This window comes from Cervus elaphus, chromosome 12 (genome assembly GCF_910594005.1).
Source record: "Cervus elaphus chromosome 12, mCerEla1.1, whole genome shotgun sequence".
Taxonomy (NCBI): domain Eukaryota; kingdom Metazoa; phylum Chordata; class Mammalia; order Artiodactyla; family Cervidae; genus Cervus; species Cervus elaphus.
The window spans coordinates 61,018,322-61,041,969 of record NC_057826.1 but is presented as its reverse complement, the minus strand read 5'-3'; the positions used below and the strand labels follow the sequence as shown (position 1 = coordinate 61,041,969).

At 32.8% G+C, this 23,648-nt stretch overlaps 1 protein-coding gene across 2 annotated transcripts in view; it reads right to left on the bottom strand.

The window, feature by feature from the left end:
* Nucleotides 1-23,648, bottom strand: part of MDGA2 (MAM domain containing glycosylphosphatidylinositol anchor 2) — an 867,711-nt gene that overhangs the window by 44,974 nt on the left and 799,089 nt on the right. For both annotated transcript variants that reach the window (XM_043920701.1, XM_043920702.1), the window contains exons 11-12: nt 8,356-8,533; nt 4,484-4,504 (exon numbers count right to left, since the gene is read on the bottom strand). In XM_043920701.1, coding sequence (XP_043776636.1) covers nt 4,484-4,504; nt 8,356-8,533 — 199 coding nt within the window. The remainder of the gene's footprint in view (nt 1-4,483; nt 4,505-8,355; nt 8,534-23,648) is intronic.

Here is a 23,648-nt window from a genome sequence, read left to right as displayed (position 1 = left end):
AGGTGGCCAAAGTACTGGAGCTTCAGCTTCAAGAAGCAAGCATTTTTTATTTTCATGACTGCAGTCATCATCCACAGTGATTTTGGAGCCCAAGAAGATAAAATCTTTCACTGCTTCTACTTTTTCCCCATGTTTGCCATGAAGTAATGGGACTGCATGCCATGATTTGCATTTTTTGAATGTTGAGTTTTAAGTTTTAAGCTAACTTTCTCACTCTCATCTTTCACCCCATCAAGAGGTTCTTTATTTCCTCTTTGCTTTCTACCATTACGTGGTACCATATGCATATCTGGGGTTATTGATATTTCTCTCTCACAATCCCAGTTTGTGAGTCATCCAGCCTCACATTTCGCATGATGTATTCTGCATATACGTTAAGATAAGCAATGTGACAATACACAGCCTTGATGTACTCCTTTCCCAATTTTGAACCAGTCTGCTGTTTCATGTCCAGTTCTAACTGTCGCTTCTTGTCCTACATACAGGTTTTTCAGGAGCCAATTAAAATGGTTTGATATTTCTATCTCTTTAAGAATTTTCCACAATTTGTTGTGATCTACACAGTCAAAGGTTTTAGTGTAGTAAATAAAACAGAAGTAGATGGTTTTCTGAAATTCCCTTGCTTTATTCTGTGATCCAGCAGATGTTGATAATTTGATCTCTGGTTCCTCTGCCTTTTCTAAATCCAGCTTGCACATCTGGAAGTTCTCGGTTCATGTACTGTTGAAGCTTAGCTTGAAGGATTTTGAGCATTATTTTTCAAGCAAATGAAATGAGTGCAATTTTATGGTAGTTTGAGCATTCTTTGGCATTGCCATTCTTAGGGATTTGAATGAAAACTGACCTTTTCCAGTCCTGTGGCTACTGCTGAATTTCCAAATGTGCTGGCATATTGAGTGCAGCACTGTTACAACATCATCTTTTAGGGTTTTAAACAGTTCAGCTGGAATTCCATCACTTCCACTAACTTTGTTCGTAGTGATGCTTCCTAAGGCCCACCTGACTTCACATTCCAGGATGTCTGGCTCTAGGTGAGTGATCACACCATCGTGGTTATCTGGGTCATTACGACCTTTTTTGTACAGTTCTCCTGTGTATTCTTGCCATCTCTTTTCAGCTTCTTCTGCTTCTGTTAGGCCCATAACATTTCTTTCCTTTATTGTGCCCATCCTTGCAGGAAATGTTCCCTGGATATCTGCAATTTTCTTGAAGAGATCTCTAGTCATTCCCTTTTCATTGTTTTCCTCTATTTGCATTGAAGAAGGCTTTCTTATCTCTCCTTGCTATTCTCTGACATTCTGCATTCAGCTGGGTACATCTTTCCCTTTGTCCTTTGCCTTTTGCCTCTCTTCTTTTCTCAGCTATTTGTAAGGCCTCATAATTTGTAAGGCAAGACAACCACCTTTCCTTCTTGCATTTCTTTTTCTTGGGGTTGGTTTTAGTCACCTACTCTTGTACAATGTTACAAACCTCTGTTCATAGTTCTTCAGGCACTCTGTCTTTCAGATATAAGCCCTTGAATCTATTTGTCACCTCCACTGTATAATCATAAGAGGTTTGATTTAGGTCATACCTGATAGGCTCGGTGGTTTTCCTTACTTTCTTCAATTTAAGCCTGAACTTTGCAATAAGGAGGTGATGATCTGAGCCAGAGGGAACTCCAGGTCTTGCTCTATCTGACTGTATAGAGCTTCTCCATTTTTGGCTGCAAGAATATAATCAATTTGATTTTGGTATTGACCATCTGGGGATGTCCATGTGTAGAGTCGTCTCTTTTGTTGATGAACAAGGGTGTTTACTATGATCAGTGTGTTCTTCGCAAAACTCTGTTAACCTTTGTCCTGCATAATGGTTTTAATTACAGTGTTTTCTCAGATTTTTTTCCCTTGAACTGCTTGATTTTCATTTTCACTTCAATTTCATTAACAATATCATTACCGGGAAGGTACCTTTTAGTAAACTGTGGAGAATAAATACTAAGTAAGTTGTAACTAATTTGAATAATAGCAGAATTATAGTAACATAAAACAAGTTTGCGAGGGACTGAGGTACAAGGAAGCTGAACTACAAAGCAACACAGAGAAATTTTAGGGGTAATGAAACCTTGTGGCGATGGTTATATGACTGTTTAAACTGGTCAACGCTTCTTTCAGAAGTGTACACAAAATATGGTAAATTTTATCATGTGTAGGTTATACCTTGAAAATAAATGACAAAATTTAAAATACTGTAGCATTTAAGGAAAGTAGGTAAACGTAGTCTTAGGGAATGAAAAATTAACTTTCCCTAGCAAAAATCTAAAATAAAACATGACCTTCTTGTACACATTGGCCTGTTTTCCTTTCTTACTGAATAGCTCGTGTATTAAGAACCCAAATCTATAATGAATGACTTTGATAAAATACTGTCATATGTGTTTGGGACCTGGAGGTGGTAATGAAGCTTAAAAAAATCAATTAATAATAAAAAATGCATTTGACTGTCAAAAATATAAAAAAAATTACTTTCTTTTGATAACTTAGAGAAATCATTAGGTAATATTTACTCAATTCTTTTTTCTAAACAACTTTCATATTCTACCATATTGACTATCATTAAAAAAATTCAAAAGGTACACAGCCAATGGAAATTTTGGTGTAGAATATTATGTTGGAAATTACTTTAAAAATAGAAAATCCAATGTATCATTTGGGTTTCCATTTTACACATTTGAAGTCCTTGCTGAGGAAAAGAAGTTGATAACTATGACTTGAAGGATACAAGTTTTAAAGGAAGCATTCAAATTCTAATAAATATTGTCCATATTTAGGGCACATTTCTGACTTAAATAACTTTTGAACATTGTACACTAGACAAATGGAGCTTTGTTCAGTTATTATGTATGTGAACATGATCTCCTTTTCAATGACAGGCAAGCCTTTCCTCACCTTCTTTATCTGAGGGACCTCTATTAAACTTTCAGGATCCAGCTTTGATATTATCTCTTCTGTAAGATTTTCTCAGCTGCCATAAAATAATGGTGCTCATTATATTGGACTGAGATAATCAGTTAACAATCACTTCCTGTCTATAAGTATGTATGCATTTTGTTCAGTAGATAGACTGTTCAAAATTCTTTCCTTGAATTGAAATGCTTGTCAATTTTCCCCTGTATTTACTTTTAATCTTTCTATGATAACTATTCTTAAACATTTCTACTGAAAGTGCAGTCAGAGAACTTACCTTCAAAGGAATTATAGTCAATAAAGTAATTAATTAGCAATAGTACCCTGAGTAGAAGCCAGGGAGAATTTTATTTATGCCATTAATTCGTCTTGAAACTATCATGTATTTGTTCTTTTAACAAATGATCATTGAACACCTGCTAAACATGAGATGCCATTATAGACACAAAGATAATGAAATATGGAGAGAAACTAGAAATGAATTTAGTTCTTAAGTATCTTACAGTTTACTGGAGGATATGAGAAAATAAAAAATAACTTCCACATAGATGAAGATAAATTGTAATTGAAAATCAAAATGAGGGAGTAATTAGTGGCGGAAGAAGCATTTGTGCTAAACATTATAAGAAAAATGAACCTCAAAGAGTTGATAATAATAGCTGCATTAAAAGGTCATTGGGATGATTAAATGAACTTTTATGCATTGAGGCAAGATGTGAACAATAAAGATCTATAAAAATATTCAGTATTAGTGTTTGGCTATGCAAAAGCAGGGTAAAAGAGGATCTTTGGGAGGAAACACAGAAAGAATAGAGGCTATGTAATTTGGTCTATGTTATATAATCAGTTAAAGGCCAAAGAAGAAAAGAGAATACAGTAAAATGAAAAAAACAGATTTGGACATTTTCTTCACTAAGGATAGGAAATTGAGAATGCTGAATAGATAGGACTAAGAGTACAAAGATGGCTCTTCTTTCTTTGTTAGACAAGAACAATATCTTGCTAGACACAAAATAAGGGACAAAAATCAATTCTTAATTTTAAAATGAAATATTATTAAGAGGATGGTGATCAAATTATTTTTTCTTCATATAAGACTGGAATATGGAATAGTGATTAGTGAAAAATCTTGACTGAACCATTAAAATACCAACTTTCTAAGTGAATATAATATTTCATGAGTGGAATATAGAAATCAAATGGTGAAAATTAAAGACATCAATAATAGCAATACAAATAATATACAATGCCACAAAAGGAACAAATAAACCACAGTTACACAAATAACAATTGTTAAGCATGTTGGAGAAATGGCTCAATATTTAGGAAAAGTCAATTATCTATATTAAATTATTTGTCTTTATGCCCATAGTCTTTGAAATTCAAAGTTTACAATTAACACCAGTTTTATTATTTCTAAGACACTCTATGTCAACCCAAATATGAACAATTGATAAACAACCTTTGTATATTTATGTATTTTTTATTTGTATTAATTGTCAAATATAGTGCCATTTTTAAAGTGAAAATATACTTACTCAAATGAGGATTAACAGGAGCTACAAGAAAAGCAAAAAATAATGTTAGCATGGCTTAAATGTCTTTTATAAATAAAAGTCTAATCAGTGTCTCATAAGTGCCTAGCTAAAACTTAATGATCTTCCCCACTGTGACTAGAGAGAATTATATCTGCAATCCATTTTGTTCTAGAAGACTGAATAGAGTCTACTTTGGAACTCAGCAATAACAGCCTCAAAGTACCCAAATGATCAATGCTAAATGGCACACGGGATTTGTTCATTTCCCAAGGTATAGAGTAGCTGATTTTTTATATCTTAAACATTGCTAAACAAAACCAAGTAATCAAAACTGAGGCTGACAAGCTATAATCTCGATGTTTTAACAATGAATGCAATTATCTAACAGAGAATACACTTCAGTATTTTTGCTATTGTCTATTTCTGTTTAAAATATATGGTATATATGAAAATAAAGCAATCCTCAAATCATGTCATTGTGTATGAGCCAAAACAAATAGCTACTCTGATGCTGTTTTAATTACTTTCACACACACACACACAGTTTTCAAATGATAGGTAGTGCATTTGCATTTTTGCAATATTTATCTCAAGAAGAAATATTTATCTCAAAAAACTAAGTGTGTTTACAAGTGCCAATTGATTTCTACCTGAAAAGAAGTGAATACTTTAAATATTACTGAAGCAAAAACAAAACTATATCTATCCTGAGACAAAATGGTATCTGTATATATTGATTAAGCATTTATAACTCTGAGAGAAAATTTCATTCTGGATGAAAGAAAGCATTATTGCACTCTCCTAAGATTAAAATGGGTTGTTAATCTAACCTCCAGAATATTGTCGATTTTGTTGCTGGTTCCTAGTGTTTGCCATTAAGTACTTTTGTTAAACTTGCACACAGTAGTAAAATACAAAATGAATGTCATAAATGCACACACGTGAACAAAGCATCTTCATATAAAATTTGTACATTTAGTACACTGAGATCAATTTTAACAAAGTGATTAGTTTATCAACAAATTACTTTTTACTATTTCTACATCAAGAAGATAGAGTATTCCCATTATTTTAGCTGCTCTACCTGTATTTGCCCCATTGCAAATTATGAAATGAATAACATAGAGAAGGGACTATACATTTATGAGTTCCACTGAAAAACAGGAAAAAAAAAAAATCCCTTTCTTGCAAGGTGCATGCGTGCCAAGTTGCTTCGGTCACCTCCAACTCTGTGCAACCCTATGGACCGTAGCCCGCCAGTCTCCTCTGTCCATGGGATTCTCCAGGCAAGGATAGTGGAGTGGGTTGCCAGGGCCTTCTCCAGAGGATCTTCCACACCCAGGGATCAAACCTGTATCTCATTATGTCCCTTGCATTGCAGGTGGGTTCTTTACCACTAGAACCAGTTGGAAAGTCTCAGGTATCATATGTTTTAATTTGAAAATTAACTATTGAAATTAAAATTATTTTATAATTAGGATAATATAAATTTTAATTTTATACATTGTTTTTGAAAGAAGTAAGCATCTTTGAATTATAATTTAGTTCTAAGCAATGTCACAGCTACATGTATCCCGTGACCAGACTGAATTTTGAGACTTCTACAACATTTTAGGCCGCAAATTCACTACAAATATCATGATTAACCTTGTAAAAATTTGCCATTCTAATTTGAAATATTGCAGTGAGTCCACTTTTCTTCTTTAAAACTATTAATAGCATGTTGAATTTCTTATGGATGCCTATAGACAATGTATGCTTACACACACTAAACTATACTTTACCCAAATCCATACTCTATAAAAGCAAATTTTAATGAAAATATTTAAGATTTTAATAAGCATGACAAGTTATAAGGATAATTAAAAAGAAAGTTGGAACTAAACATAATACTGATTTTCCAGATTTATTTTTCATTTCTGTTTGTTACATCAGAGTTTTCAATAAAAACTAAATTGAGTTTCTGAAGATTTTTTTTCTATATCTCTGTAAGACAAGTTCTAATAATTTCTAAACTGAGCAAATAGGTAAAGATTTCTGTCATTTAGGAGTGATCTCTAGTTTTCATCAGTTAGTCATGTCATATAATTGTTTACTGAGACAGGACACTGAAACTTTCTGGGTCTTAATATCTTCACCTTTAAAAGAGTATTAATTATGGTTTCCAATACCCTCCATATATTACATAGTTTGCAGTTTTACACCTTGGAGGAAAGGGAGCATAAATATTAGGAGGAGATAATTCATATTTTATGAAAATATTTGATGCAAAAACTTTAGACAATTATACTGAGATGTAATGTAGTTGTTTGTTTGATGGAATCATGAAAGTGATTACAGAATAGCAGTTGCTATTCTGCTCTAATATTTATATCATTAAGATAAAAAGGTACATTTTAAAAAGAATCATATTCAAGAAAATATATGCAGTGATTCTAATGATTCTATATTCCTTGATCTTGTATGAATATTCCACTAGATATTCCATATTTCATTTTTTAATGAAAATTGAATTTGTCATGCCCAATGTATACTCTGACTGATGAGAGCAAATACAGGTAATCTTGTAACTCTAGTGAGGTTTTAATAATTTCACTGTATTTTTTACTTTGACAGTATTCACTGTTGCCCTTGTAAGTAGGAAAACATACTTAATGCTAAACAGAATGGAAAACTTCAGCTGCAAAAACCATCATTCTATTATCTTTTAAACTCAAGCCTTAATCAATAATAAAAAGAAAAATATTCCACTGAGGTAACAAAACATACAGAACCTTGAAAAATACATTGATGATTTTAGAGCTAGGCTTTGAACACAATAAATTTCAACCAAAAATGCATATAAATTTCAAATGATAAAATATTAATCTGTCAGGTACATATGAAAAATAATATCATATCAATCAACATTATTCCTATTTGAACTATTATAAGTTTTTGATCAACTTTGTCACAGTTTTACACTATTTTCTACATTTGTTTAAGTAGGACATTTAAATAGTAAAGAAATAGTAAATGCATATTGTTTATAAAGGAAAATTATCACTAACATATACACATTAAATTCAGTGTTCTAAAGGAAAAAAAAACGATGAAAAAAAAATCAACTAAGATGTTGTTCAATAAGTAAATGGTTAAACAATCTGTGGTATGCCTATGCAATGGGAAATTACTTGACAATAAAGAATAATGAGCTATTAGGCCACACAAATTTATATAAAAGCTTTAAATGTATATTGCTAAATACAATAAATCAGTTTGGAAAGGTTATATGTTGCATGATTCCAACCCAACTTTTTGGAAAATGCAAAACTGTGTAACATAAAAACTGACCCCTGATATAAACTATTGACTTTAATAATATATCAATATTTGTTAATCAACTATTAACAAATATGCCACATTAATGTAAGATGTAAATAGTAGGGAAGCTGTGACAAGGGAGAGGACATACATGGGAACACTGCACTTTGTACTCAATTTAATGTGAATTTAAAGCTACTCCAAAAAATGATAAAAACTTAAAAATTCAATCACATTTCCTAACTTCTTGATATAAATTTTAAAATCATTAAGAATTTGTGAAAAATGTATACATACTGCCTCATAACTATGACATAGAAAATAATAAGACATTCATGACATTATCTCTGAGGTTCAAAGTTAATTAAGCACTTGTCTATACCTCTATATTCAAAGCTAAATATTACAATTTATGATGATTAAGTATTACGGGATTTTTTTCTCACTTGGCTAATGGCCCAGAAAGTCAGTATGTTAAATTTTAGTTTGTGTCTAAATTTGGTAGATAGTTACAACTTTCTAGGTAGTTTAGTATATAAATAAATTCTTTTAAACAAAAAGTTACTTACCACTATATTTGATGACACGAATTGTTGAATCTCCTTCGCCAAATTTGGTGAGAGGAGTCAGTCGGACTTCATAAGCCTCTGGTTTAATTAACTCAGTCAAGTTATATGTAATTAATTCTCCCTTTTGGATATTCCCATTTATTTTAATCTCTTGTTCCCACCATCGTTGCTGTCCAGCCTGAAATTAAAAGAATTATATAATAATGTTCCTGATATTTTTAACTGTGTGTTGATCATGTGGTTAAAAATACTATTGCTGAAGATTCTTTAGGGCCTAGGACAAAGTTGTATTTCATTAAAGATGTACCTTTGTTTCTGACATTCTGCAAGGGGCATTAACAGTATGGTTCACTTTTACTTTAAATATGAAACCCTTTGGTGTCACAGATTAAAATGAAGATGGTCCCTTTTTTGGGGTGCTAAGTCGCTTCAGTCAGACTCTTTGTGACCCTATGCACTGTTGCCCAGCAGGCTCCTCTGTCCATGGGATTCTCCAGGCAGGAATACTGGAATGGGTTGCCATGCCCTCCTCCAGGGTATCTTCCCAACTCAGGGATCAAACCTGTGTCTCTTGAATCTACTGTGTTGGCAGGTGGGTTCTTTACCCTTAGTGTCATCTGGGAAGCCCTTGCTTTGGATAGGACTTGGGTTTTCATTCCTTACCACCACCAAACTCTAAGAATCAAAGTTCAAGTTTGCCTGGATTGGTAATAACTGAAGGCAAAAGCAATATACATACTATATATGTTAATATGTACATACCATTGTTGTTGTTTACTCACTAAATCATGTCTGACTCTTTGGGACCCCATGGACTATAACCAGCCAGGCTCCTCTGTCCATGGGATTTCCCAGACAAGAATACTGGGGTGAGTTGCCATTTTTTTTTCAGGGGATTTTCCTAACCCAAGGATTAGACCTGTGTCCCCTGTATTGGCAGACAGATTCTTTACTGCTAAGCCACCAGGGGAAGAAAATATCATATATATATATAAAACATATATATACACACACATATATATATACATATATTTGTTTATTTGCTTGTTTTCTGAGGGTGGGTTACTGTTAATTATATCGCCTAGCTTGCTATATTTCTGGAAATGAAAATCTCAAGTACACGCTATTAGCACAAGATTAGACAAATGACAAACAAAATAATGAAATGGAACGGAAAGCCCATATATTAATTTATGTGGGGAATTGTTCACATAGAAGACATGAAAATATATTCCACTCAATTGGTTGTGTATATAAAAAAATACATGAATGTGATCCCTATCACATATCTTAGAAAGAACAGTCTCAGGAAAATCAAATACTTAAATTTAAAAGATAAAAGTTAAATCATTTAGAAAAACACAGAAGAATGTGATTATGATCTCACACAAGGTGTGATATTCTCAAACAGAATAGAAAAGCACAAAAAAAAAAGACTGATAAATTAGTCAATCATAAAATTGAAATTAACATTAAACTTAAAATTTTAACATAAACATTTCTTCTCATCGATGCTCCACAATAAACAGGTAAAATATAGGCAGAGGTTTGGAAAAAGATATTTAGAACAAATACAGTTAACCAGAATGTATTAAAAACCCCTATAATGAAATAAGAAAAATAATTCAATAGCAAAGAGTCTAATAGGAACAGGTATTTCATAAATGAGAAAGCCCAAATAAAGAATTACAGAAAAGGCTCAACCTCACTGTGAAACAAGGAAGTGAAAATTAAAACTGCAATATTATTTCCCAGAAAAACAGAAGCTTATAAAGATAACAACATTAAGGTTTGTTGTTAACACAAAGCAATGAGAATATTTATACCTGTCAAGAATCTGGAGCAGGGGAGGGTGGATGGGTAAGATATTAGTCTGCTTACAAGCAAACAAGTTAGCCTGCAATAGGATCATGGGCATCAGCAGAAAAGTCCTGACTACTGGGACAGAGAAAAGGATTCACAACACAGAAGACAGCCCAAGCTTTACTTTCAAACCAGTTCCCTTTGCCTCCCTATTCCCCCACAGTGATGAAGAAGTGACCAGTTGGATCTTGCACATACCTTTTGTTTGTATCACGTCTCTGGGATCCTGAGCTAAAAAGACTTAAGTCTTATAAGTGACAGTAAGTACCCAAATCTGTCCAACCACTGCCCAAGAGGGAGACATTATATTCATTATACTAGACATTAAATAAGCTTTCCTTCTGCTCCACAGGAGGTCTCTATATTCTAAGGATGTTTGCTATGAAAATAACCTTGAAAAGATAGACTGGAATAAAAAGACAGTGCCTCTGCACATATGATATGTAAAAAGTCAAGGGATCTACAGAAAGCTGTCTTCTAAAAATATAGTCTTAGGTATGTAAATTGGTAAAAGTATGGAGAGCAATTTGGCAATAAAAACACTATTAAAATGAGAACAGATTAACTTGTATACACAGGAAACAAATATTTATGGCATAGAAAACAGAGAATTATCTAAATATCAGTAGGAGATAGGATAATCAAATTGTAAACTTTTAATAAAGCATAATTCAATACAGAACATGAAAAATGAACCTAAGCCACAATACAACATCATGGATGGATTTCACAAAAGTAATATTGAAGTAAAATCAACTTTAAAGCAGATGTATTATAAAATTCAAGTTCAAAATACGTTCTTTGAAAAGGGATGCATAGTCATATATTCGAGTATAAAGAAATGCAGAAAATAGTAAATACTTGGTCATGTGGGATAGGAGAGCATCAAGAGGAGAATTTGCAATTTTGAGGGGATAGCAAAACACTCAGGTGATTTTTAATTTTTTAGATTGGTAGCAGGTATATAAAAATACTTACATTATTTTGCCTATGCCTGAAATATTTCTCTTTGTTTTTAAAGAGAGAATTTCAGAATAAGAGTTAGAAACGGGCAACCATGTTTTCTTAAAGCTTTTTCTCCCTTGAATTTTAAAACTGTTTTCTTGTGTCAACAGCCTCCCTCATCTACATCTGTGGCTACTCATCCTCTTCTGTTCAGCTTTTCCTTTTTCTGAGTTCTAAATGTTGGTAGTCTCTGGAGTTTTGTATCTGGTGTGGTTAATACTCTGTATTAATGATTCTCATTTTTAGGCAAGCATGAGAGTCATGGAACAATCGTGATTAAAAACCAAAAATTCCAAGTCTTAGCTACCAGGAAGTATTTTGCTTCTGTGAAGTCTAGAAACATAATTTTTTGGTGAGTTTAGAAATACATATTTTTTTTTAAACATCTTCTCTTTTACAGGGTAATTTGGAAGCAGGTGATCCAGGGTCTGTATTTGGCGCAGCTCAGCCGGGCTAGAGGTTTTGTCGCTAACTCTTGTCCAACTCGTGCGACCCCGTGGACTGTAGCCCATCAACTCCTCTGTCCATAGGATTTTCCAGGCAAGAATACTGGAGCAGGTTGCCATTTCCTTCTCCACAGATGGGCTAGACCACAGCATTAATACTAGTGGTTTCTTCTATACTTCTAAACTGATTATTATCTAACTTGTGACTTCAGATCAGATAATAAACAGCAAAAACATCCTGCTACATTAATTTGTATGTATCTGCATACTATGTATCTGTATACTATGTATCTGCCAGGACCATGTTAACTGTATTATATCTACTGTATTTAGTCTAGCACAACCCTTAGTAAGCAGGAACTAATACCAGCCCTGTTACACAAACTGAGGAAACTGGGGCAGAAGGAAGTTTCTGTAGCTCTCCTAAGGTTGTCTGGAGAGTAGCAGCTACAAAATTTGGTTACACCCCAAATGACTTTATCTAGCATCATCTTCTCCTTTGCTTCCCCAGAATTTATTACTTCCTTGTTTTCACTAGTATTTTTATATATTTAGTTAGAATACACTTAATAGTACTTTTTTGTACATAGATTATAAACCAGGAATAATTTCTTATTAATTTTTTTAACCTATAGTGTCTGATCATTAAGTACATAACGATGTGACAAGATTAAATTCCAGTACACAGTGTATATTCAACTGACCCAATGAGTGGAGCAGGAAATCTAACTTAGTGATAACTGCATACAGTCACTATATTTACAAACACTGGTAAAAATGTACATAAAACCTAATTCGACAGAAAGTAATTTACTTATGCATAGCTGATACTATACATTACAAACTTCCTATCTGTTTTGGAAACTAACAGTTCTATAACATTATATAATATAAATGAAAATTTCTTTAAATTTAAGACTTAAATAATTTAAGTCTTTGGACTTTAAATTATTATGTATGAACTAAAGGCAATGTATTATTATTTCAGATGATAAAGGTAGTTTAAACCCACAGAATTTTATTTATTATTGTTTTATTATTTAACCAGTCCATTCTAAAGGAGATCAGTCCTAGGTGTTCATTGGAAGGACTGATATTGAAGCTAAAACTCCAATACTTTGGCCACCTGGTGCAAAGAGCTGACTCATTGGAAAAGACCCTGATGCTGGGAAAGATTGAGGGCAGGAGGAGAAGGGGACGACAGAAGATGAGATGGTTGGATGGCATCACCGACTCGATGGACATGGGTTTGGGTGGACTCCGGGAGTTGGTGATGGACAGGGAGGACTGGCATGCTACAGTTCATGGGGTCGCAAAGAGTCGGACACGACTGAGCGACTGAACTGAACTGAACTTAATAGTAAAATATTTTAAAGTTTATCAAAATCTGAACATATGGAAAAGTTCCCATCTAAACTTAAACAAGCACATGTGTTAATATGTAGTACAAATTAATATGTGTGCTTCTAGCTCAGAAAAATCATCACTTTGGTCCTGGCCGGACTATCATACCTCTACCTGTGGTAAAGTGGTCCCATTATGAGAAACATGAATTCTAAAGACACAAGTGAGATTTCCCTGGTGACTCGGTGGTAAAGAATCCACCTGCCAATGCAGGAGACATGGGTTTGATCCCTGATCTGGGAAGATCCCATATGCCGTGGAGCAACTAAGCCCATGCACCACAACCAGCCTGTGCTCTAGGGCCTGGGAGCCATAACTTCTGAGCCCACACACTGCAACTTCTGAAGCCTGTGTGCCCTAGGGCCTGGGCTCTGCAACAAGAGAAGTCACTGTCATGAGAATCCCACATACAGTGGCCCCCATTTGCTGAAACTAGAGAAAAGCCCACATGGTAAGGAAGACCCAGCGTAGCCAAAAATAAAAAAATAAAGAAATAAGTAAAATGTAAAACAAAGACACAAGTTAAGAGTCTGTTAAAAATGGAGTATACGTTTCTTTTAAAGAGTATAATACAATACTCATTTTTAATTATAAAAATGTAAATACAGTATATTCATATTTCAATACTATATCTAAAATTCTAGGAACAAACGAGAACTATGGTGTTCTTTACATAGGCATTAAGAAATTAATCAAGAAGATTGAGCTTACATAAACATTTTCTTTAATTTTACACTTCCTTTGAGTATAAATAATAGTAAATCAGGATCCCTACAATTCATTCTGACTGCAGGGAGCTGGGTACATAAATGATGACTTCTGTATAGTATGCCTTTTAATTCAGCCCCTGGACACAAGAAAGCCTGATCCTTTAGAAGTATATTCAGTTCATTTCCACAGTTTATGGAACTTTGGTATGACAGTTGGTCATACTCAACTAAATTATTTAAGTAATTTTGTCTACTAAGAGAATTAAAAAATACTAGCTCCTGAAGATTTTATATACTATTTTTCATTTTTATAAAACTCCAAAGAGGTTAGAATTAGTATATTTACTTCCTCAGTCAAAGGAACTGACACTTAAAGAGCTGATAAACTTTTCTAGGTCACACAGTTGATAAGCAGCAAAAGATGAAACAGGAACCCAATATTGTCCAATTTCAAGGTTACCCTTTTAATCTTGATCACTATTATTTTGTTCCTATTTATATTAATATGTTGCCTTCACAATTTTTTCAAATCAATGAGCACTTTATTTGCATTCCCTTGGAAAAATGATAAAGAATTTTTACACTTAGGAAGGCCTAATTATGTTGAACTGAATTACACAGCAATGGGTGATAGACTAAGATAATGAATCGTTCTTTTTGGAGGAAGGTTAAACATACAAAAAGGTTTTGATTCCGTGAGTCCTGACAGTTTAAGAGAATTCAGATTCTGCTTTTATTTCAGGACTCCAATGAATGTATGCTCTGTTTGTGCTGAGCTCTGTGCTCATAACTGTTACATAAATCAGTAAATGACAGGGTATTTTATATTGCCTCAGGAAGAAATTTGTATGTGTTACTGGTGTACCCCTTCAACAATGCTTTTTTTACTTTCATCTGTTGAAACAAAACAACACTGAACACCACCCAAGAGACCATGAATAACAGTAAAAATAATTATTATTTAGCAGGTAGTGATAAATCACTGTAGAAGAAAAACTGGTTTCCTATCAAGTTTGGAAGTAACAGTCTAATTATTTTCTTGACATGCTTAGATCAGCAGGTAAAAGAACACCTCAACCTAAATCTTAATTCATCAAGCATTCTACCCTGATACCTTGGAATTAAGCAGTTCAAGCAACGTCTTTCTTCACAAGATAATTTTTTCAGGATATAAAACAGTTCAATATTTAGGGTTTTGATTTTGGCATTTCATCTTGGCATATCATTTCTCTGATATAAAGGGGATCATAATAACACCTTTTCTTTTATGAACGTGTACTGCTTTACATCTATATTTTACTACTGCTATGCTCTGGATTTATTACCAATAGCTTTGTATTTTGATCCTCCAAATATCACCTGACCCCTCCGCATCTCATTAATAAATTTCTCTAATAGCCTTTTCATTAAATGTACTACCAGTAAATTCTGATTCCTATCCATCTGCTCCGATTATCTGAGTGCAATGATTTTGGAATGTTATTTATAATAATAGCTAACATAATTAGCAGCAACATTATTGAACACTTACTGGGTACATTGATGAACTATTCAGCTAAACTTAGTTGAAATCTACAATATCACCATGAATATTTTCTAGTTTTGTTATAATATGTTAGCATGATACCACTTAAATAGACATATAGTTATCCATTTGGGCAATCAATTTGACACTCATAGGGAGAAGCCTCAAGTTAATATATTTTCATAAACTTTATATAATAGAAACTAGTTATATAGCAGTTAAATGTATTTAAATACTATAGTTTCAATTCAATTTTCACAAGATAAAAGTGTTAATCATCAAACATTTTTCAAATTATAGGCATAGAAGAAAAAATAGTAATAAAAACAAATAATGCTTACACAAATATATAAATAGAGATTAGCATCTCTTACTGCATTTTAGGAAAAAAAAACAATATTCTATTTTCATAATAAACATTGCACAACAACATTGACTGATACAATTGCTCAATCATTAAAAAATCACCTAACTAGACTGGCGTGAAAAAATAAAAATAATGAGAAACTAAGCAAAATTCTTTTAACAGATACTGTATCTGTTGAACTGAAAATGGATGGTTGAAGGAACAAGGCAATGAAAATATTACATAAAACATTTTTGAATACATTTCAAATATAATTTCAAATTGTGTGTATATTTTTTATGAATCTTGGGAAATTTAGATTTAAAAATTTCCTGAGATACAAAACCACTACATTTTAGTGAGTTTATGGCCAATAAGATAAAATAATTTTTCTCAGTGAATGAATAAAGCAATGTCACTAAAGTTACTGTTTCCTAACTCATTCCCATCCCCTTGCTCTTTAGCAAGAGAACCCAGTTTTCAGCTGTGCTACTTTTCTGAGTCTCCCGTTAAACAAACTGTGGCCACGTGATCTAATCTTGTCCAATGAAAGGTAAGTAGAGTTGCTGCATGGTGTTTCTGGGAGGGCTAGTGCAGACAGCCTAAGCAGTCATATAGCATTTTTATTCATTTTCTGGTTTATTTTTTAAGGATTTTATTTTTTTATACTTTGCCTTTACTTTTGATTCTGGCTTATGATGAATTTGTGATGGCGCGGGTTATAGCAACTATCTTAGATTCTCAAGTAACTTTGGGCATGAAAGACATGAACTTTGATAGTGAAAAAGAAAGCTATAAAGTTAGGTCTCTGATGATACTATGGAGCACCTGTCAACACTGGATGGCTGATGTCTGAAGTGATTCTATGTGAAAGAGAAATAAACATCTATCTCATTTAAACTCTTATTATTTTGCTTTTTTCAGTTATGAAACTAGGTACAATCTTAATTATGACAACACTAGCAATTTGTTTCTTTTTCTATATATCTTAAAAAATTCAGACCACTGAGTTTACTCAATGTAAGATTGTAAATCTTTCCAGATGCTTTTAATAAATCTGATTGTGGTTGAAACAATGTGGTCTTCTACGAAAGACTCACTTTGAAAAATTGAAATACAAGGTTATCAGGGAAAAAGAATAGTATGTTTGTTTCATTTAGATGTTGCATAACAATACTATTTTACAAATAACCAGAAAATCTTAGTGGCCTAAAATAATAAGCCTTTGTTTCTTGCTTGTTCTTCTGCAGGTTGGTTGGGTTTCAGCTTATTTAAGCTAGGCTTGACTTGACTTGTCATTAGTCATGGATCAATTTCAAGTTAATTCTATATTAAATTATTAACATCTCTTATTCTTATCAGACCACCAACCTACCCAAGGTAGGTTTGTCTCATTGATGAGATCAGATGGTCCTTGAGAGTGAGCAGAATTATTCAAGGTCTATTAATCCCTAGACATTCCTGTACCTTCTCTGTAGTGACAAAAGCAAATTACTTGCCCAAGCTCGATATCTGTGAATACATTCTTTCCATGAAGATCAGAATTTGGGGAGAAATAAATTTTAGATGAACAACAATCTAATATTCTATAATGTGGCTTTAGAATTTTGAGTGTATCACACACCTCTAACAGCAAAGTGTTCTTATTAAAGGGAAAATTTTAAATACATAAGCTCTTGGAGCTTAAACCAAAGGTGTTTCATACTGTCATATAATCACATTTTCATACTCCTTTTCATATATGAGAGTTAAAAGCAGTATTTTTAGAAGCCAAACTTTACCTTATCTAAAAACTGTCATTGACAATAGATGCTTAGCTAGTTATAGGTCTTTTCTATAACATGAAACTAACTTCAATTTTAGGGAAAAGATAATTATTGAAATCAGTCTAGATACTACGAATACACAGTCAAAAAAAATTAACAACAATAAAGATATTAAAAAAAAACACCCAGATTTCTCAAAACTAACATTTCAGTTGTGAGAAACAACACTAGACAGTAATAAAAGTTAAATATATAATATGTCAGAGAGTAACTAGTGTGATGAAACAAATAAATCAGGAAAGTTGGATAAAGAAAAAAGGATCTTACTAAAATTAGGGTGAAAAAAATATTCTACATTATTTAAGATACAATTCCTTAGCCCCAAACTGGATTTTGTAATATTAGAGTATATTTATGACTCCATACGGACCTTTCTAGACTTGTGGGGATATGAAGTAGTTTTATATGTTTTTTCTTCTATTTCAAGTGGGACTTTTTTGTTGTATTTGTTTTTTTTAATATCTTTATTTTAAAATGATAACTATAAGTTTACTTGCATATTACTAAAATTTTATTATAAAAATTCAAGGACACTACCTAATGAGATTCATTAAATATTTTTAGAGGAAAAAAGCATATAACTGAGCTGAAATATCTTAAAAGCAGAAAGCTCCAGGATAATCAATCATCTAAGTCTAGTTGTTTTTTATTTCTATTTTATAACTATTAGTTGCTTTATTGGACCCATCAAGATATTTGAGGGCTGCAGTTTCCTTAGTAGTGGTAAGGGTGGTCTTTAAAATCCACCAGCACTGAAACTGATGAATATTTGAATATTATGTACTCTCTAGTTCTATAGACGAGCTTCACTATTATATCATAATCTACTATTTTTCCTTTCTACTAATAACTGGGCTGGCTGAATATTTACTATAAGTGTTTGAAGATCATTAGACTGTGTGACCAGAAAAATCAATCATCTGTACTATGGAAACATTTTAATTTTAAATACCTTTGAAACTATGAAAAATATTAAAATGCAGAAACATATAGACAATATATAAACTAATAACCATGTATTTATCAATAAAGTAAACTCAATATTTTATCATATTTTGCTTAGATATGTTTTAAAAACAGATAAAATCTTACAGATTTATGTAACCCCACAATCTACCTCTTTCCTGATACATTTTTTTCACTTACCACAAAAAGAACTATACATAGGATGTGTTTTTTTATCTTTTCCCAAATATGGTTTTATACTTTTCCAACATATATTTGAATACATAGAAGTTACATTGGTTGTAAAAGAAATAAAACTATCTTCTTCCAAAATACAAGCTTTTTTGCTATGATAAAAATAATTTTTGAAGACCTCCCTTGCAGTCCAGAGGTTAAGACTCTGGACTTTGACTTCAGGTGCCTTGGGTTTGTTCCCTGGTTAGGGAAATAAGTTCTCACATGCTATGCAGACAAAACAATTTTAAATGACAATAATAATTTTTCTGTAACTGAGTTTTTATTTTATTTCCTCAAAACAACTGCACCTAAATGGGCATGGCATTGTGTTGATGTAGAATGTATATATACAAGTACAAGAATTCTTCCCACTAATTGTCTATCTTTATGGTTTCATATGAATTCCCTGGTGGCTCAGATGATCTACTGGAGAAAGAATGGCAACCCACTCCAGTATTCTTGCCTGGAAAGTCCCATGGATGGAGGAGCCTGGTAGACTATACAGTCCATAGTTTCGTATACGGGTATAATATCCTTATATTATCAACTAATAATGGCTAAGAATCTGCTCCATGTTCAAGGTAATGCTATTGAGCACTTTATAGTGGAGAAAACGTGTGTTTTCTCAAGATTTACACTACTTTGTACGGCAATACTTCATTTGCTGCATTCTCTAATGCACTGAGAATACACAGATCTAGCAGTATACACAGCGTAGTCAGTGTTTCTCTTTTCTGTTAAATATCCTAATTTCCCATTTTAATAGATTTCACCAGAAAATAAAATTATCATTTTTATTATGTCAGGAAATATATTCTTTTAATTTCAGTGTTAGGGGACAGTTAGCCCAGTGTAGCCTTTACAGATAAAATTGATGGTTTGTTACGTGTTTTGACTTTTTACTATCTCAAAATAATAACTTTTATTTTGATACTTCAAAAGTTTTATTTTTTAATCTTGACCAAAATGCCCAATTCTATACTTGACTTGGGGGAACTTTATTCTGTTTCCAAAGAAAGTATTTTCCTTCCTCACTTCCATTACAGAGCCACTGCATCAGATGGCCAAAATAATTTACTTATTTTTCATCAAGAACTAGTTGAACTGAGACTAATACATGTGCTTATCACGTTATGTGTAAAACTTCCTACTTTATCTTGTGTTGTGGTTTTGCTAATTAACTAAGAATTATTTGATTATTTATTATGTTAGTTTGGTTTACAAGGAACAGTTTTTTAAAGTAGATATGATACTAAATACCTAAATATAGCAATTTTTGATGGTTCCTTTTGCATTCATCTAATTAGAATTGTCAAATCTAGAACATATAAAATAATTTTATACTAGCTAAAATGAATAAGCTTTTAAATTATTCTGAGTCAATTAGAATCACTTTGTAAACAGAGGTAGTTTTAAAATAAACATTTGTTTAAAAAGAAAAAATTTATAAACAGCTTTAAAAAAAGAAAATTTATGAGAATTTAAGTTTTCTTTGAAATATTTTGTTACAAATCACCATATTGCCTTTATTAACATTGGCGTTAATAATAAAATGTGATAATTTTAAACATTTTAATACATAAAAGAACATACATATAAATATAAATATATAAATATATATATATATATATATATACCTACAGCATGTCAGTGAGGCAGACTATGTACTTTTCTGAACCTAATATAATTCTAAGATGAGGAACCAAAAACAGAATTATTACTGAGGGTCAAACATATTAAGAATAATTGAGAAAATTCAAATGTGAGACATCTATTTTTATCAAATCTTTTAGATGTTTATAATATACAAGTTAAAATGTTTCAATGTTCACATTAGCAAGTTTTCCTTTAAAGAATTAGGGGTCCATAAATAGTGAAGGAACATTCATGCAAGGATGGGCACGACAAAGGAGAGAAATGTAAGGACCTAACAGAAGCAGAAGAGATTAAAAAGAGGTGGCAAGAATACACAGAACTACACAAAAAAGTCTTAATGACCAGGATAAACATGATGGTGTGGTCACTCATCTAGAGTCAGACATCCTGGAGAGTGAAGTCAAGTGGGCCTTAGGAAAGCATTACCGTGAACAAATCTAGTGGAGGTGATGGGATTCCAGCTGAGCTATTTCAAAACCTAATAAATGATGATATTGAAGTGCTACACTCAATATGCCAGAAAATTTGGACAACTTAGCAGTGGCCACAGGACTGGAAAAGGTCAGTTTTCATCCCTATCCTAAAGAAGGGCAGTACTTAAGAATGTTCAAACTACCATACCATTGTGCCCATTTCCCATGCTAGCAAGGCTATGCTCAAAATCCTTCAAACTAGGCTTCAGCATACTTGAATTCAGAATTTCCAGATGTACAAGCTGGGTTTTGAAAAGGCAGAGGAACCAGAGATCAAATTGTCAACATCTGGTGGATCATTAAGAAAGCAAGAAAATTCCAGAAAAACATCTGCTTCATTGACTATGTGAAAGCCTTTGACTGTGTGGATCACAACAAACTGTGGAAAATTCTTAAAGAGATGGGAATACCAGATCATCTTACCTGTCTCCTGAGAAACCTGTATGTGGGTTAAGAAGCAACAGTTATAACCTTAAATGGAACAACTGACTGGTTCAAAACTGGGAAAGGAGTACAACAAGGCTGTATATTGTCACCCTGTTTATCTAACTTCTATGCGGAGTATGTCATGAGAATGCCAGGTTGGATGAGTTACAAGCTGGAATTAAGACTGCTAGGAGAAATATCAACAATCTCAGATATGCAGATGATACCACTCAAATGGCAGAAAGTGAAGAGGAACTCAAGTGGCACTAAAGTGGCAGAGGATAAGTTGGATGGCATCACCGACTCAGTGGACATGAACTTGGGCAAACCCTGGCAGATAGTAAGAGACAGGGAGGCCTGGCGTGCTGCAGTCCTTGGGGTCGCAAAGAGTAGGAAATGACTTAGGTACTGGACAACAACAACAAATAATGAATAGCATATATCATTCCTAAAAAAATTCATTAACTCATAAGATAAAACTTGACTAAATGCTCTAGACTTGTGAACTCTCCTTATCCAACTACAAGGTCTCAACAAACTTGCTTTTTAAAAAATTCACACTTGAATTCTTAGAAGTCTATTTCCTAGTCTCCTAAGTAGTATTACCAGAGTAGTCTCTGTATAACCATTGGAAGTAAATATAAATTTCTGCAGCTGCAAGAAGGCATTGAGAAATCACAGCTCTATTAAAACAAAATTAATGGAAACATGTAGTGACAACCCTATGCAAAACAGATAATCAGAAAAACATTTCAATCTCCCAGAAGACTCTTCTCTATACCTAGATGATTATCCTTCATCTCACTTCATTCTCACAAGACCATTATTTATTAAGTTATTCTGAGATAAGTTGCTAAGTCATTAACTTAGATGAAAAGTCCAGAATTTCACCTCATTTGGAGTACTCACTTTATATAAGAAGATGAATAAAGACAGAAAAGATTTCAAATGTTCAAAGCAATATTCTACGATGCAGTGTCAAGATTGGGAAAGCTATTTTTGAGAATGTGGGACTTCTTGAAATCTATGTCAATTTACTAAGTAACCTTCACATGAACACAAATAAAACCATGCCTCATTTTTTTTTTAAATTTAGCAAATGTACTCATTATCTTTTAAATTCATCTTATACTTTTATTTATATTCTTCTGAGGTTGCATGCAAACTATCTCATATGTAATTATTGATATCAATTTGTGTCATTATGCATAGGCATACTAAACCCATACACACTGGAAATAGAAGGAAATGTAAGTCAATCAAAACAGAGGAGTGCACAATACTTCTGAAATATTAAAATATATCAAAATATTATCTGGCTATACAAAATGGTAGTAAAATATAGTGAACTACAATTACTTTATTGACATTTGCTTTTAGCAGCAATATAACTGCTCAGGTAGTGACAGATATTAATAATGGAGTATTCATAAGCATAGGCTTCCCCAATAGCTCAGCAGGTAAAGAATATGCATTCAATGCAGGAAACACAGGAGACAAGGGTTCAATCCATGGGTCAGGAAGATCCCTTTGAGGGGGAAATGGCAACCTACTCCAGTATTCTTTCCTGAAAAATCTTGTGTCAGAGAAGCCTGGCAGGCTACAGTCCATGCGGTTGCAAAGAGGTGGACATGACTGAGTGACTTGAGTGTAATTGATTAGAACTCACTGCTCTTCATAACTGTCTGATACTGGGTTAATTTACCCTCTATAATGCAAACTCCACATAGCAAACAATCTTTTTGTCACTGTGATATTCCCACAGTATAGCCTAGTACTTACTGAATTGATGTATTAATATAAGCATTATTATGTCAGTTACTAAGTAGAAAGATGTATCTTACTTTCTCGATAAGAAGAGACACATTTTGCTCATCAATATAAAATGTTTTGCCATTATTTAGATTACTGAAAGATAGCTAATAAAAACTCAAGTCCAACATCACAATTAATTAACAGCTGTCTCTCATTGAGCAAACCCAATTATGAACAAAGTTTCACTCTTTGCTTGGTTTTAATTTCTAGAAAATCAGCTGTGGACTCTTCATTTTCATCTTCCACATAATATATCCTCTATCAGTCCTCTCATCTGCTAATCACATTTCTAATTAGCAAAATGTCTTATTCTCTGCTGCTGGCCTTTTTATTATTATAACAAACAGATTCGTACAAAAAATTTTATATTTGGACCTTCATTGTTTCTTTTAATAAAACTATTTTTCTAATAGGTATTTAAAGATAAAGTGCTTGCAAAACTAAGTATAAAATGCATAATTTACATACACATTTATTTCCTTCTATCTACTTATGTGATGCTTTCATCTCTAAGTTCAATACTTTTCTGGCTCATAATTCTTGACTTCATTCATATCTCTATTCAACATCAACTCCTAAGAAAGGAGCCCCCAACCACACTATCATATGGTACCAA